The 16,973-nt window shown below is 41.7% G+C and overlaps 1 protein-coding gene across 2 annotated transcripts in view; it reads right to left on the reverse strand.

Annotated features, from left to right (window-relative positions):
- Positions 1-16,973, reverse strand: part of EYA3 (EYA transcriptional coactivator and phosphatase 3) — an 87,074-nt gene that overhangs the window by 25,900 nt on the left and 44,201 nt on the right. For both annotated transcript variants that reach the window (XM_044287905.1, XM_044287904.1), the window contains exons 6-9: positions 11,054-11,196; positions 7,746-7,877; positions 5,355-5,440; positions 4,317-4,494 (exon numbers count right to left, since the gene is read on the reverse strand). In XM_044287905.1, the coding sequence (XP_044143840.1) occupies positions 4,317-4,494; positions 5,355-5,440; positions 7,746-7,877; positions 11,054-11,196 (539 nt within the window). The remainder of the gene's footprint in view (positions 1-4,316; positions 4,495-5,354; positions 5,441-7,745; positions 7,878-11,053; positions 11,197-16,973) is intronic.

Below are 16,973 nucleotides of genomic sequence, written 5' to 3' on the forward strand. Positions count from 1 at the left end.
GGAGAGATCTTCCCTTTTTGGTATAATATAAATTATATATATATATATATATATATATATATATATATATATATATATATATATATATATATATATATATATATATACACACACACACATACATACATACATACACACACACACATACATATATACTTGCTAGGACAAACCACCAGCATTTAATAATGCAGCCTAGAAACTTCTACAGTATATCCTAATGTCTGTAAGAATACATATTGCTTCCAGATGGAGATCCCCTTCACTATCTCTCAGTAGTTATTCAGCAAGAATCTTGCTTTATGAAACACTTAATGCTAACCTTAAAGGGGTTATCCTATCTGTCCCACCTCTGGGATCCGCACCTACAAGGAGAACGGAGCTCGGGAGAGTTGTGGCTGGAAGACCCCGGGGTCCGTCCACCACCAGGAATTGAAGTGAATGGGAGGGCTCCGCGTATGCGCGGCCACTGCTTCCATTTATTTATATCGGGCCGACGGAAATAGCCGAGCCAGTGCTTGGCTATTTTCGGCGGCTCCATAGAAATGAATGGAGTGTGGCTGCGCACGAGTAGTGCGCCCTCCTCAACTTTCTCCGCTCCATTCTCCTTGTAGGTGTGGGTCCCTATCCTTTTGCCTACTGGACTGGGAGAGTCGTGGGAGTTGATCCTTCCTCATACTGATGATCTCTTTCATTATGTTCTAACTGTTCCAATACAGTTTCTTTAATTTACACAATGTTACTTATTATTGGATATTTATATTCCTTTCTTATGTCTTCACCTGCATACTTTGTAAATGTTTGCCAATAAATACTTTTTGAAACATAAAACATACATCAGCCAAGCTTATATGAATCAGCTCGTACCTTCCAGAGAAGAAATGTCTAACTATTTAACCCCTTCAAGACACAGCCTTATTTCACCTTAAGGACCAGGTCATTTTTTGCAAATCTGACCAGTGTCACTTTAAGTGCTGATAACGTTAAAACACTTTGACTTATCCAGGCCGTTCTGAGATTGTTTTTTCGTCACATATTGTACTTCATGACACTGGAAAAATTAAGTCCCAAAATTAATTTTTTTTGCATAAAAAAATACCAAATTTACCCCAAATTTGGAAAAATTTGCAAATTTCAGTTTCTCTACTTCTGTAATACATAGTAATACCCCCAAAAATTGTGATGACTTTACATTCCCCATATGTGTACTTTATGTTTGAATTATTTTGGGAATGATATTTTATTTTTTGGGGATGTTACAAGGCTTAGAAGTTTAGAAGCAAATCTTGAAATTTTTCAGAAATCCAATTTTTAGGGACCACTACAGGTCTGAAGTCACTTTGCGAGGCTTACATAATAGAAACCACCCAAAAATGACCCTATTCTATAAACTACACCCCTCAAGGTATTCAAAACTGATTTTACAAACTTTGTTAACCCTTTAGGTGTTGCACAGGAGTTATTGGCAAATGGGGATGAAATTTGAGAATTTCATTTTTTTGCCTAATTTTCCATTTTAACCCATTTTTTACACTAACAAAGCAAGGGTTAACATCCAAACAAGACTGTATCTTTATTGCCCTGACTCTGCCGTTTACAGAAACACCCCATATGTGGCCGTAAACTACTGTACGGGCACACAGCGGGGCGTAGAGTGAAAGGTGCGCCGTATGGTTTTTGGAAGCCAGATTTTGCTGGACAGTTTTTTTGACACCATGTCCCATTTGAAGCCCCCTGATGCACCCCTAGAGTAGAAACTCCATAAAAGTGACGCCATCTAAGAAACTACACCCCTCAAGGTATTCAAAACTGATTTTACAAACTTTGTTAACCCTTTAGGTGTTGCACAAGAGTTATTGGCAAATGGGGATGAAATTTGAGAATTTCATTTTTTTGCCTAATTTTCAATTTTAACCCATTTTTTCCACTAACAAAGCAAGGGTTAACAGCCAAACAAGACTGTATCTTTATTGCCCTGACTCTGCTGTTTACAGAAACGCCCCATATGTGGCCGTAAACTACTGTACGGGCACACAGCGGGGCGTAGAGTGAAAGGTGCGCCGTGTGGTTTTTGGAAGCCAGATTTTGCTGGACAGTTTTTTTGACACCATGTCCCATTTGAAGCCCCCTGATGTAGAAACTCCAAAAAAGTGACCCCATTTTAGAAACTACGGGATAGGGTGGCAGTTTTGTTGGTACTAGTTTAGGGTACATATGATTTTTGGTTGCTCTATATTACACTTTTTGTGCGGCAAGGTAACAAGAAATAGCTTTTTTGGCATCGTTTTTTTTATTGTTATTTACAACATTCATCTGACAGGTTAGATCATGTGGTAATTTTATAGAGCAGGTTGTCACGGACGCGGCGATACCTAATATGTATACATTTTTTTTTATTTATGTAAGTTTTATACAATGATTTCATTTTTAAAACAATTTTTTTTTTTTCGTTTCTCCATAGTCTAAGAGCCATAGTTTTTACAGTTTTGGGGCGATTATCTTAAGAAGGGTCTCATTTTTTGCGAGATGAGATGACGGTTTGATTGGCACTATGTTGGGGTGCATATGACTTTTTGATCGCTTGCTATTACACTTTTTGTGACGTAAGATGACAAAAAATTGCTTTTTCTACACCGTTTTTATTTTTATTTTTTTACGGTGGTCACCTGAGGGGTTAGGTCATGTGATATTTTTATAGAGCCGGTCGATACGGACGCGGCGATACCTAATATGTATACTTTTTTTATTTATATAAGTTTTACACAATGATTTCATTTTTGAAACAAAAAAAATGATGTTTTAGTGTTTCCATAGTCTAAGAGCCATAGTTTTTTCAGTTTTTGGGCGATTATCTTAAGTAGGGTCTCATTTTTTGCGGGATGAGATGACGGTTTGATTGTTACAATTTTGGAGTACATGCGACTTTTTTGATCACTTTTATTATCTTTTTTGGGGAAGTAAGGTGGGCAAAATTTCAATTTCATCATAGTTTTTTATTTTTTATTTTTATGGCGTTCACCGTTCGGGAAAAGTAACATGACCGTTTTATAGATCAGGTTGTTACGGACGCGGCGATACCAAACATGTGTAGGGAATTTTATTTTTCTCATGTTTAATCAGTGATAAATGTGTTTTTTGATTTTTACTTTTTTTTTACTTTTTTCACTTTTTTTTTTGACCCAGACCCACTTGGTTCTTGAAGATCCAGTGGGTCTGATGTCTGTATAATACAGTACAGTACAATATATATTGCACTGTACTATATTTTACTTACACTGAACAGATCTATGCTTTCAGCATAGATCTGTTCAGCACCATGGACAGCAGGACGCCTGAGAGGCGTCCTGTTGCCATGGGAACCTTCCCCGTCTGCTCAGTTATGTTCAGAACTGCGCAGACGGGGAAGGGTAAGGACGGGGCTCTGGGGGGGCTGTCTGGGAGCTCTCTCCCTCTCCATCGGGGGGCTGCAAAGGTACAGCAGCCCTCCGATGGGAGAGGGAGGGAGCTCCCTGAGCTGTTAACCTTTTCCATACCGCGGTCCGTACGGACCGCGGTATGGAAAGGGTTAAACGGCTGACATCGCATCACCGATGTCAGCCGTTTATACCAGGGTGCCAGCAATGTGACAGTTTTATGCCATGACGAGTATACTAGTCGTGGAGCGCTAAGTAGCAGTGCTCCATGACTAGTATACATGTGATAGGTACAGTATATTGTCACACTCTCCTTCTCTGATCGCTTCCCTGACAGGAATGGGGACGATCAGAGAAGGAGAGGCACACAGTCCCTCCCTAACCCCCCTTACCTGCCCCGATGCGCTGCGATTGGTCCCTCTGCAGTATTGGACCAATCACAGCGATCGTGGGCGGGTCAGGGGTCTAATACAACTCCTTCCGGCTTCTAGGGTTGCCTAGCAACCCCAGCACGCCGGCTTCACTGAATCTTCAGCGCTCAGGTCCCTGCGCAGACAGTGAAGCCGATCACGTACATGCACTTGGGGATGCGGTGAGGCACCACATTCCCCCACGTACATGTACGTGATGTTGCGTGAAGGGGTTAAAGCATGGTACAGTCTTCATGACTCTTGAATACTTGGATGATTTCACCCTCCACACTCTCATTTGCCATATGCAAACTCCTCCACCTTGCTGGCATCTCTCACACAGAAGGGAGGGGGCAGAGCAGAGAGCCAACATATCCTGGAGCAGTGCCCCGTCAGATCTATGCGAGAAGCAGCTGCAGCAGCACCAACTATGTAAAGGAGCTGCTAGAATAATTTTCATGTGACTATTTAGAAGGCATTTACAGTATATACAAACCAGAAACTTGTCTCTGAGTGGTCTGTGATGGGGATGTTGAGTCTGTATTATTCTCCTGAAAGTCTGGCGTCACTATGTTGTTCTCCGCACTGCCGGCAGATGTTGCTGATGTGAAGTTCTGATTTGGATAACATTGTTGATACTGATTCTGACCAAGGATTGTATATGTGGGATATTCCTTTAAGAAACAAATAGCTAAGTTAGCAAATATCCTGGATGCAGACAAACAATCTAAAGCTATCCTACCAAGTCCCAACTCAATGATCAGATCATGTAGTGGAGGTGAATGGTTCCTTTTCAGCATGTTAAAAATGTATTCAAATTAACAAGTTATCCCCCATCTACTGAACAGTTTTGTGGATGTCTGGCCAGACTGCTGTGACCCCTGCCGATCAGGAGAAACAGAGTCCTGAGTCCCCCCCATGTGAATGGAGCATTGGTGAAGCATGCACACTGCCACTCCATTTAACTCTATGGGACTGCTGGAGACAGCTCGGGCAGTTGCATATCTCCAGCAGTCCCATAGAGATTTAGTGGAGTGTGAATGCACGACTTCTCCATTGAGATCCCTTCACCCAGTGGGGAAAGCATGTTGTAATTAGAACACCCTTTAAAAATCTCTGTAAAATGAAGAATCACACCCCAAATTTCCACTGGCATAAGGAAGTTTCCAACCCTCTAGTGAGGAAAAGCTGAGCTTGTTTGGGAAAACCCAAGCAAAGAAACTACAGTCCAAGTTTATATGGATGTGACCATACAGAAGCAGTCATTGATAGCTGCCAGACTTCACATGGCTGGGGGGAACACACTGTGGCTGGCATTATGCAGGTAGCTGCTCAGGAAGATTGAGAGGCATTTCTGACATTCACTTTAATCACAGTGTCCACAGAGTCTGGCCTAGTACTGATGAGCAACTGATCTGTATGCTTGGGCAAAGAGCCTGACTTTAATTAATCTCAAAGGTTTAAGACCAGTTCAAGATCAGAAAATAACATTAAAACAGTAATAGTAACGCAGCTTTGTATTTCAAGAGGTTACCTGGTTTGAGATGCTGGCAACTGTTGGAACTGTAATATTTGGCACGGGAGATGTGGTGGAAATTACATTAGCATTTGTAGCAGTAGCTGAAAACAATAGAAATGAGATTAGCTTTAAGAAAAAAAACTGTACACATTCTCCTTCAGAAAAGTCAGGCAAACCCTCAAAGTTTAGTAGGACCAGCCAACTATCTTATATGTAAGAGGGTCTCTAAAGAGTGTATGTGCATCGGAAGTTGGCCAACAGCTATTGAGAGTGTATGGTCATCTTAAAGGGGTTCTCCAGAAATAATTTAAAATGGCCACCATCAACCTGTGCTGCCTACGGGGTTGAGGGGACGGGGCCTCACTACACATTGATGAGTTTCCTGTCAGGCTGCACAGCCATGATGACATATAGGCAGGGTCATCATTACCAGCTATTGTAGAGCAGTGTAGGATGTAGTGAGGCCCTGTACCCTCACCCCCCAAGACAGCTCTGCTCCTGCTCATATTCTAGGACATGTTGCTGGTCATTTATTTATTTTTCTTCCTTCAACAGTAATTTTTATTGGTTTATAATACATTTTAAAGTTAGTCATTTCCATTCATATTAATTATTGAATAGAGTAATTGTGAATAATTTGTCGTTATAATCGTATATTTTAATTTTGACTAGTAATAAAATATATTCACACACACACATATATATATATATATATAAAAATGCACATATGTATATATGCATATACATACGTATAAATATACATTTAATCATCTTTAATAATAAAAGGGTAAAAGGTTATTTTACAGATATATAAATTTAGATAAAATAATCAATTAGTATTATCGTTATATTAGAAAGTATCTATAATTAAAAGGAAAGTTTAGTTTGGTAAAGTACGTAGAAAGTTTGGATTTCATAAGGAACAGTATTTTGTGGTTTTCGTCAGGGTTAATGAGTATGAGCCAAATTTACATTCCATGTATGAGTATGAGCCAAATTTACATTCCATGTTGTATACACGTGAGACCAAATGTCCATACTTCTGAGATGATGGGGATTTCTGGGCTTTTCATTTTTTTGCTAGGAGGCTTCTTGCTGCTAATATAATGCGAGATCCAACAGTTTGTATTTGTTGTGGAATATGGTGGTTTAGTAGAAAACATAAGGCAAGATCTGGAGATGGTTGGATGTTTGTATGAAGCATCTTGTTTAATTTTTCAAATATACAGTAGTTTTCCAGAACGTTGGAATTTTTTAACATGACCACTAGCGATGAGCGAATCAACTTCGCATGAAACATCTGAAGTCGATTCTCATAAAACTTTGTTTTGATACTGTACAGAGCGAGCGCTCCATACAGCATTAGAATGTATTGGCTCTGATGGGCCGAAGTTATTACTTCGCGAAGGGTGAGACTCTGGGTAATAACTTCAGAAATTTGTACTGTGAAAAACAATTTGCCGAACTCTGTTCGCTTCCAAGTGGTACCTTGGAACCGAACCAGAGTTTGGGAAATGTTTTTTTAACAGTATAAATCAATCAATTTCTGAAGTTATTATGCAAATTAATAACTTCGGCTCATCTGAGCCAATACATTCTAATACTGTATGGAGAGCTCGCTTGAAACAAAGTTTTATGAGAATCGATTCGCTCATCCCTAATGACCACCATAAATGTAGATAAGTTATTGGGGTTAATATGGTTTAGCTTTACCGGTGTTAGATGCCATCTTTACTTATTCTTTAGGTTAATGTCGTTGTTATTAATATCAGCATAGAAACTAGAAATACCTTTAATTATAGCTTTTTGGGTAGAAAAAAATAAGTAAATGCAGATTTGGGAAATATTAGATCATTAATAGAGATTTGGGAGAAAGAATGTCTAATTCTTAAATATTTATAGAAGTCTCGAAGAAGGTTGCTGGTCATTTTAAATGATTCCTGGAGAACCCTTTAAAGTTACAGTATTTAATCAGCCATTATAAATACATGCCAATCAATGCATATACACAATATTGAGATGGATTTATCATATTGAAATTCTTTTATTGTACTGCTAGTCAGATATGGCGTAAATTGCCCCATTCAATGCCAACTACTTTACAAAAAGATCAATGTTCTGTGTACATCCAACAATGCACTGCACCACAGCCTTCTAATTTGTATATGTGAATACACATTTGACACGTTTAGTATAATACCTTTTTTTTTCATATAGGTACTGCAAAGTGTGGGCTTAAGGCAACTACAAAAATGCATTATATACATATACTAATCTGTAAAGTTTTATGAAAAAAAATAAAGCATAAAGCTGGTGGTCACCCAGAAGTAAAAAATATGCTGCGACTGCTGTGTGATTTTTTTTTTTTTAAATCTTATCCAAGTCCTACAGATGTCTATATTTTACCTTGGGCAGGATAGGAATATAGTACAGGGCTGGACTGGCTACTGGTGACTCCTGAAGAACAGGTCAAGACCGTAGTAGAATTTGGTGTCTGGACTAAACCACTTTCGGACTTGATACCTGGCCACAAAGCACCTTAACACAAAAAATAGTTGTCAGAAAAATTAACATTCAATAACATATACACGATTGCTTTTTCTTATTAACAGGTCACATAAATAACTAAAAAACTAAACAAAACAAAAAACTTGATGTTGATGTCCTACTCTTATCAGATCAGCAGGGGTCAGACACCCGGCTCCCCACCAGTCAGCTGAAACTATACTGTAGACAGAAGGCACCATCCACTGGGTAGTTTCCTGCACCGGAGTATTGCAGCTCAGCTCCCATTTACTTTACCGGGAGCTGAGCTGCAGTATTCTGGCATGGCCACTGCACAGTGGATGCAACCTTGGGCTTCTGGTTGTGTCTACTGTATAGTTTTTGTCAGTGGGATGCTGGGTCTCTGACCTGCTCTGAATTTGGTGACCTGGAGATAGGTCATCAATATCCAAGAACCTTTAAAAGGGGGTCTCTCTTATCAACAACATTTATATCATATCCACAGGAGTCAGTCACAATATTCTGGCGACGGAACTGCCTGCCGAAATCCAGTGTGAAAGTACCCTTAATAAAATAAATAAAAAAACAAAAAAGGCAGAAAAACAAGGCACCATGCATCAGGGAAAAAAGGCATAAAAATTAGAAAAAAGTTGCATATACTAAAAATAAAAAATAAAAATGCAATGAGGAACAAGTCACTGTCAGATACCTGGTTTATCTCCCTGGCGAACAAAACGATCAGGCATTGAAATTCAACATGCCTGATCCTTCTCTACTCTCAAAGAATATAATGGGGGAGATATATCAATACTTGCACAAAGGAAAACTGGCTTCATTACCCACAGCAACCAATTAGATTCCAGCTAACATTTTGCAGGTCTCCTTTGGATACCGAAAGGATAAATGCGATTAGTTGCTAGTTTTCATTTGCACCAGTTTTGATAAATCTCCCTCAATCTGTTGAGGGGGAGTGGGGATCGGCCAGCTCTACTCAAAATGCCAGGTTCAGCCGACAGTCTAGTGTGTATGGGGGTCTGAAAGTCTATAGCCACCTTTAGACAAAGTGTGCAGGCAGAGGTTGCACTACATTTTTTCTGGAAGAGCAAAAATAATACTCCTCTTACCATTTTTAAGGAGTATTTTTAGCCGATGAGGAGTACGAAAGTTACAGTAATTCAAATAGTAAACACAAAGGCCTACATAACATTAAGGGGTTGCTATTTATACACGGAAACTATTACTAGTACTCTAGAACTGTCTTCCATGCATAAATCACAAATTTAGACAATTTTAAATTTAGCTGACATCATATACTAAACATAAGACCACTGCCACCTAAACAGTGCTACCAGTTTTTGCCAGTATAAATGAGAACAGTAGACTCCTTATTACTCATCATTCCTCCAACACCTAAAGCTGGGTACACTGTTGCACTCAGTGGAAATGGAGTTTAGGGGCAACTTGGTACAAAGCACCGTGCACATGAGTTTCCCCCTCTGCAGCGGGGATGCTAATGCTATGTAGTCTTAGGGTGGCACAGAGAGCTCGTCAGGGTCAGGTTGGCACAGTATGAGGCCATGTAGTCTTAGGGTGGCACAGAGAGCTCTGCAGGGTCATGATGGCACAGTATAGAGGCGCTCAGATCCGGGACTCCCACTAAATTTCACAGCAAGGCCACTTACCCTGCCAGTGACGATCGTGCACCTCCTTCCTCACTTCAGAGCAGTGTGCCATATGCTCCGGCAGCCCGCTCAAACTGACCAATCACTAAGCTCCTTACTATAAGGAGCTTTGTTATTGGTTGTTTCAGGCAGCAACATCGCTGCGCTGCCCTTGCCCTTCACAGCACGCCCTGCACTGATGAATGTCATGGAAACGTCTAAGGCGTATTCGTATGTCTTAGACTTTTTCCAGAGAGTAAAATGGCCTGAACAGGAGTCTATGACGCTTGTACAGGCGTTATTGCGACCTCTGCGTGCAGGTATGTTCCACTTTGTTCCCACACTGTTAGCCAGATATGACTCCCTGGCCCACCTGTGCATTACACTGACAAACCATTGATTTCAAACTGGTGCCATGTAATGAGGACTGTCAGCCACTACAACTGCGTTAAGAGGACTGCGTTAAAATAAAGTCCATGAGGCAGTCAGCTGCAGTTGAAATGCAGCATTACATGGTGGCCATTTAAAATGAATGGCCTTCCATAGAATGCATAAACCTTTGGGGTTGACCTAACAGTGCATATGGATAATGACTTTTAATAAGAATCAAAACACGAAAGACATGACAAACTAACCTATACTGTTTTCAAGGTAGACCCTCAGATGGCTGGGTGAGCAATATCATGGGTGGGGGATTGATATCCCTACACTGATGCCCTGAGCTACACCTCAGCCCAGGGACGTCCCCTGGTGGTGGGGACTCCCTGTCCTCGAGCCTAGCCTATCACCTCCTGTCGTTCCCTAATAAAAGGTGACAGGTGGTGGATGCTGGCTCAATGGTGGGCTACCAAAAGAAAACAGACACACACAGATATATAGAAAAGGTGCCCGATGAATACAACCCTAGTGATGTGGGACCACATCAAGAGGTACACGGTACAAAAAAAGTGTTCTAAAAAGCACACCAGGGTGTACCGTGTACCTCTTGATGTGGTCCCACATCACTAGGGTTGTATACATCGGGCACCTTTTCTATATATCTGTGTGTGTCTGTTTTCTTTTGGTAGCCCACCATTGAGCCAGCATCCACCACCTGTCACCTTTTATTAGGGAACGACAGGAGGAGATAGGCTAGGCTCGAGGACAGGGAGTCCCCACCACCTGGGGACGTCCCTGGGCTGAGGTGTAGCTCAGAGCATCAGTGTAGGGATATCAATCCCCCACCCATGATATTGCTCACCCAGCCACCTTGAAAACAGTATAGGTTAGTTCGTCATGTCTTTCATGTTTGATTCCTATTAAAAGTAGTTATATTTTCTTAATAAGGGTATTTTCATTGCTGGACTATAATAGTTATGTAAGTATTACCCACCATTATTCTTTATTATATCACTGCTGGACTTGTACTTCATATGGATAATGAGCATCCCCTTGAAACAACTTATTTAGTAGCTGATATCAGATGACTTATTAGATGGAATTTAATATCAATAACATAAACATAGCAAAAACATGAGACAATACATGCAAGAGGACTTGCAGACTTACCAAAGGGGGGGAGCCCATAGGTTTGAGATACTTGAGGATATGCAGTGTAGGACTGAGATGGCTGCAATGTCTGGTATGGATTCTGTCCACTGTAAGTGGACATTGATTCAGCTACAGGTACAGAAAGGATGTGTGCGTATGGCCTACAGAAACAAAAAATGTTATTACAGAGCAGCATTAAATAACTTTTCTTTTACTCTAGGCTTACTAATGCAGCATTAAGAAAACATACTGCATTCATATTAGATGTAGAATGAAAATGTTTTTGAGTAAGGACCCATTCACATGACTGTATATTTCTGTCATTTCATTGGGCCGCAAAAGAAGTGGAAAGCACACCATGTGCTCTCCGCATCTCCATTCCAAATTGTAGCAGTTTTTAATGGACGTTAATGGGTGCACTCCTATCTAAAAGCATTAATAACGGTCCTGTGGATTTCAATGGGGTCCGTCTGGCCATGACGGCTGCTATTCACTGGGCTTTAAAGAAACGGCCATGTGAACAGCCCCACTGACTTCAATTAGTTCTAAAAATGTCTGTCACATGGCCGTTTTTCACAGACGTATGAAGGCGGCCTTACTATAGGGCTCCATTCACACGTCAGTAGCGCGTTTTGCGGATCCACAGATCCGCAAAACACTGACACCGGCAATGTGCATTCTGCATTTTGCTGACCGCACATCGCCGGCACTAATAGAATATGCCTATTGCGGACAAGAATAGGACATGTTCTATTATTTTTTTCAGGAACTGAATTGCGGACCTGAAAGTGCGGGTCCGCAATTCCGTATCCGGGCCGTACATCGTGCAGCCCCATAGAAATGAATGGGTCCGCAATTCCGTTCCGCAAAATGCGGAACAAAATTGCGGATGTGTGAATGGGGCCTAACACTGTCTCTCTCATCACTATCAGTATGATCAGTGTCTCCTCTAAGCAGCCAAGAAGATGCTGCAGTTTCAGAAGCAGCCAGCTTACTATGGCAACAAACTCGGAGGTGGACACAGAAATGCTGATCAAGAGAAACAGCAGGTGACAATGTACGGACATTATGCCTGCAAAACCTGGGATATGACCAACTTTTAATAAGTGTAAATACAAAAAAAGTTTCATTATGGGCTTGATTTAAGTATACACAACCCCTTAACTAGGGCAGCATATTATAGGTGACAGATTCACAAAAATAAATGCCAGCAGAAAAAAATAAAGAGAGTGTATGAGTTAAATAATACTGCCACGTTGGCCCCAAATATAAAAAAACAAACATTATTTTGTGTATTAAAAAGAGGAGTGTGAAACTTATTTTCTGATGACTCCTGAGAGAATCAAAGCATCCTGATATCGTTCCGTAGCACACACCTCATCATCCCACTCCAAGACGGTCTTTATAAATGTTCACATGAGAACAGTGGATCTCCACAGGTGCTTGCTGAACTGGCAACTGGTAAGAAATTTACCACATAGTATAATGTTAACCAGGCCCTGGGCAATCCTGATGTCATATTATGCACCAAAGACAGCTTAGAGCTGATCTTAAAGGGCTGTTCTGGTTTAAGTCCATAATGTTTAAACAAACATAGGCAGCTCTCACCTGCATATCCTTGTCTTGAGCCAGGACATAGCATCTGGGTGCGCTATAAGTGAAATTTTAAAAACTAGGCGGTCCAGATCCAGATAAACAAGGTATAAATCTTTAATGAAGCGGTTAAAAATATTCCATACAGGTACACTGTGTTACCGTATTCAATATAGGTCCTTCCTCATGACACAACCAGGCTCAAAGAACATGCACCGTATATACCGCATCCACACCTATCCTCAATCAGGAAAGAGCGATTAATTGCACATGTATGAATTTTCTTTAAAAAAAATATAACAATAACAAATATACTAAAACAGACTATATGTATATAGCTACCCTATGTTAATAAAAATAAGTACATGCTAATGGCCGGACAGTGGAAATTGTTTCAATAGTTTGGCATTATTCTAATACTGCAATATACGGTCATGTCTTATGTTTAACCCTTGCGGGAGACGTGTGGCCAGTTGAATCATCCAGTATGCCTCGCTGTTGAATAACTTCCTCTTTGAATCCCCTCCTTTAATTGGAACAGCCATTCTTTCCATACCCTGCACTCTTAATCTAGAAGTGCCACCACCATGAAAAACCGTAAAGTGTAGACTAACTGCCGACACATTGCGGCTTTCATGGTGGGGCACATCAGAGATGTGTTTGCGTAATCTCCCTTTGATTTGATTGGAAGTACATCCTACATATTGTAGCTGACGTTAAAGGATAACTGTCGTATTTTTTTGTTTGTTGGAGTATTGGATTGTGGTGATTAATATCTCCTTGGTGGCCCTATTTCAACTTTTCACTGTGTATTCAATTACCCCTTAATTCCACAGTTTTGTTCCCTGTACTGCCTACTTTTCCTTGTGCTTAAAATAGGGTTGCTAGGCATGGTCCGGCAGCGTGTAAGGTCACATTCCTTTCCTGGGGCGGGCCGCATGTGAGCCAGTTTCTTTGTAGCGCTTGATGGTTTTTGTGACTACACTTGGGGACACTTTCAAAGTTTTCCCAATTTTTCAGACTGACTGACCTTCATTTCTTAACGTAATGATGGCCACTCGTTTTTCTTTACTTAGCTGCTTTTTTCTTGCCATAATACAAATTCTAACAGTCTATTCAGTAGGACTATCAGCTGTGTATCCACCTGACTTCTCCACAACGCAACTGATGGTCCCAACCCCATTTATAAGGCAAGAAATACTACTTATTAAACCTGACAGGGCACACCTGTGAAGTGAAAACCATTTCAGGTGACTACCTCTTGAAGCTCATCAAGAGAATGCCAAGAGTGTGCAAAGCAGTAATCAAAGCAAAAGGTGGCTACTTTGAAGAACCTAGAATATGACATATTTTCAGTTGTTTCATACTTTTTTGATAAGTATATAATTCCACATGTGTTAATTCATAGTTTTGATGCCTTCAGTGAGAAAACTCTTTGAATGAGAAGGTGTGTCCAAACGTTTGGTCTGTACTGTACCTCTTTAAAAAGGTACGATAATCAATGATTGGGTATAGTGAAGGGGGGCATTAGGTGCTCAGCACGTAAAGCCCTGACACTGGGCCAAATACTTAGTCCCAGTTCATTTAAGGAGCCTGGAGATATTAAGGCCACATGGATCAGTAGTAAAAGGTAGCTACAAATGTAGACACGGCACATGTATTTGCTGTAACCACATGCAGGTTAGGAACTGAGGATAGGTGTGGATGCGGTATATATGGTGCATGTTCTTTGAGCCTGGTTGTGTCATGAGAAAGGACCTATATTGAATACGGTCTGAAACGCGTAACAGTGTACCTGTATGGAATATTTTTTACCGCTTCAATAAAGATTTATACCTTGTTTATCTGGAGCTGGACCGCCTAGTTTTTCAAAGTCCATAATGCTGTTATACTAGTCATGAAAAGTTGTACAATATTTCAGTATAATTTCAGCATCAATACTTTGTGGTTGTCAAGATTTCTACCAGCTGTAATTTAATAGGAACAGTTTAGACTTGGGCTTGTGATGGACACTTGACCATCACATGACAGGAAAACGAGATTTTTGTACTTACTGTAAAATCTGTTTTGACCCCGGGTATAGCTGTTGCCACTAGGAGGCAGACACTAAGCACAAAGGTGTGAGCTCCTCCAGCTATACCCTTCCTACAGTGACTAAGCTAAATCAGTTAGTGCAAAAGCAGGAGTAGCAAGACAAAACAGGAAAGCCAAACCATGTACAAACCCAGAACCACATAGGCCAGAAAAGGCCCGTAAACAAGAAAACAGGTGGGAGCTGTGTCCCCCAATGAACGGAGAAGAAACAGATAAGTCCAAAAATCTTGTTTTCTCATCCATATCATTGGGGGACACAGGCTTGACCATGGGACGTTAAACAGCAGTCCCAAGGGTGTGCATAACAAGAAACCCTCCTGCCAATCAGAGAACCGCCGTCTGCAAAACTCTTCGCCCCAGAGAAGTGTCAGAAGAAGCAAAAGGTGTGCACCCTGTAAAACTTGGAAAAAGTGTGCAAAGACGACCAGGTAGCCGCCTTGCACACCTGAAGGGCCGAAGCCCTGTAATGCACTGCCCAAGAGGCCCCCACTGCCCGAGCCGAATGAGCAGTAACCCGGAAGGGTGGGGCCCAGTCACTGACTCAGTTTCGTTTGGCCATTGTGGAAGCGTACCATCGGGAAATGGGAATTTTAGATGCAGCCAGCCCTCGTTTCGGCCCCTCTGGAATCACGAGCAGCGAATCAGTCTGCCGGAAAGATGACATCTGGGACAGACAGATGCGAATGACTCGTACTAAATCCAGAGTGTGGAGCGACTGCTCACGAGGATGAGACAGGGCAGGACAAAATTAAGGGAGAATAATCTTTTCATTTAGATGGAATTCCGACACATCCTTCGGAAGGAAGGACTGAACAGGGTGAAGGACTACTTTGTATGACGGAAGATCTGGAAAGGCGACAGACATGAGAGGCGAGTTCCGACACCCTACGGATGGAAGTGATTGCCACCAAAAAGGCAACCTTGTAGGACAGGAAGCGAAGCGACACCTGCTGCAAAGGCTCAAACGGTGAAGACTGGAGAGCGTTGAGCACTAGATTAAGATCCGAGGGATTCAATGGAAGATGGAAAGGGGGCACAGCATGCGCCACCTCCTGCAAAAAAAGTCAGAAACCGCAGAAAGGGAAGCCAAGTTCCGCTGAAAAAGAATGGACAGAGCAGAAACTTGCCCTTTGAGGGAGCTGAGAGCCAGCCCCAAGTTTATGCCCGACTGCAGGAAAGACAAGAATCGCAGCAACAATATATGAACGGGAGACAGCTGATGACGCTCACACCAACTAAAGTAGGACTGCCAGGTCCGGTGGTATATTCGGGAAGACGACGGCTTTCTGGCACTAATCATGGTCTGGACCACTGCATCCGAGAAACCCCGAGCCCATAATACGTCAGCTTCAACAGCCATGCCGTTAAATGTAGCGACCCTAAATTCAGGTGGAAGATCGGTCCCTGCCACAAGAGGTCCTCCCGAAGAGGAAGACGCCAGGATTAGTCAGCGAGGAGGGTGACTAGAGATGAGTGCCACACTCGGCGTGGCCAATCGGGGGCCACGAGAAAGACGGGCAGACCTTCGGACCTGATCTTCCGGAGGAGACGCAGAATGAGAGGAAGAGGTGGGAACACGTAAGAAAATGTAAACTGACTTCACGGAATCACTAAAGCGTCGCACGCCAGGGCCATCCTACAGACACTAAGCTAAAACTGATTTAGCCTAGTCCCTGTAGGAAGGGTATAGCCGAAGGGAGGAGCTCACATCTTTGTGCTTAGTGTCTGCCTCCTAGTGGCAACAGCTATACCCATGGTCAAGCACGTGTCCCCCAATGATACGGATGAGAAAGATCATTATCCACTGGGAGTAAACTAACAAGGAAGGTTCCTATTAGATAGCAACAAGCAGAAATCGTTAAACTTGTCACCTCCATCATACCAGGTAGTCCCCTCTTGATGAAATGAACAAAAAGGCTGAAAATATATAACCAAAAGAAATATCATTTATTTGCTAAAACCAGAATACTTCTTTACAGGGTTTCTGTCACCCCAATTTTCGCTATTAAACAGGCTGACATTATAGATATGAAAATGTCACCTGAATTTAACTCTGCATTTCTTTTATTTAAGTATGCCCCTATTTTGGTGTAATTTGAACGTTTATTATAAGCAAATGAGCCTCTAGGAACAGGGGGAGCAGCCGGCTTTCTCACTGCGCTTGTGCCGAATACTGAACGGGACGGCGCAGGCGTGAGATTTACACAGCAGATGGGGTCAGCAGGAGAACCAACGCTGGCCTGGACCTTTC

This window comes from Bufo gargarizans, chromosome 3, assembly GCF_014858855.1.
Source record: "Bufo gargarizans isolate SCDJY-AF-19 chromosome 3, ASM1485885v1, whole genome shotgun sequence".
In the NCBI taxonomy this organism is placed as follows: Eukaryota; Metazoa; Chordata; class Amphibia; order Anura; family Bufonidae; genus Bufo; species Bufo gargarizans.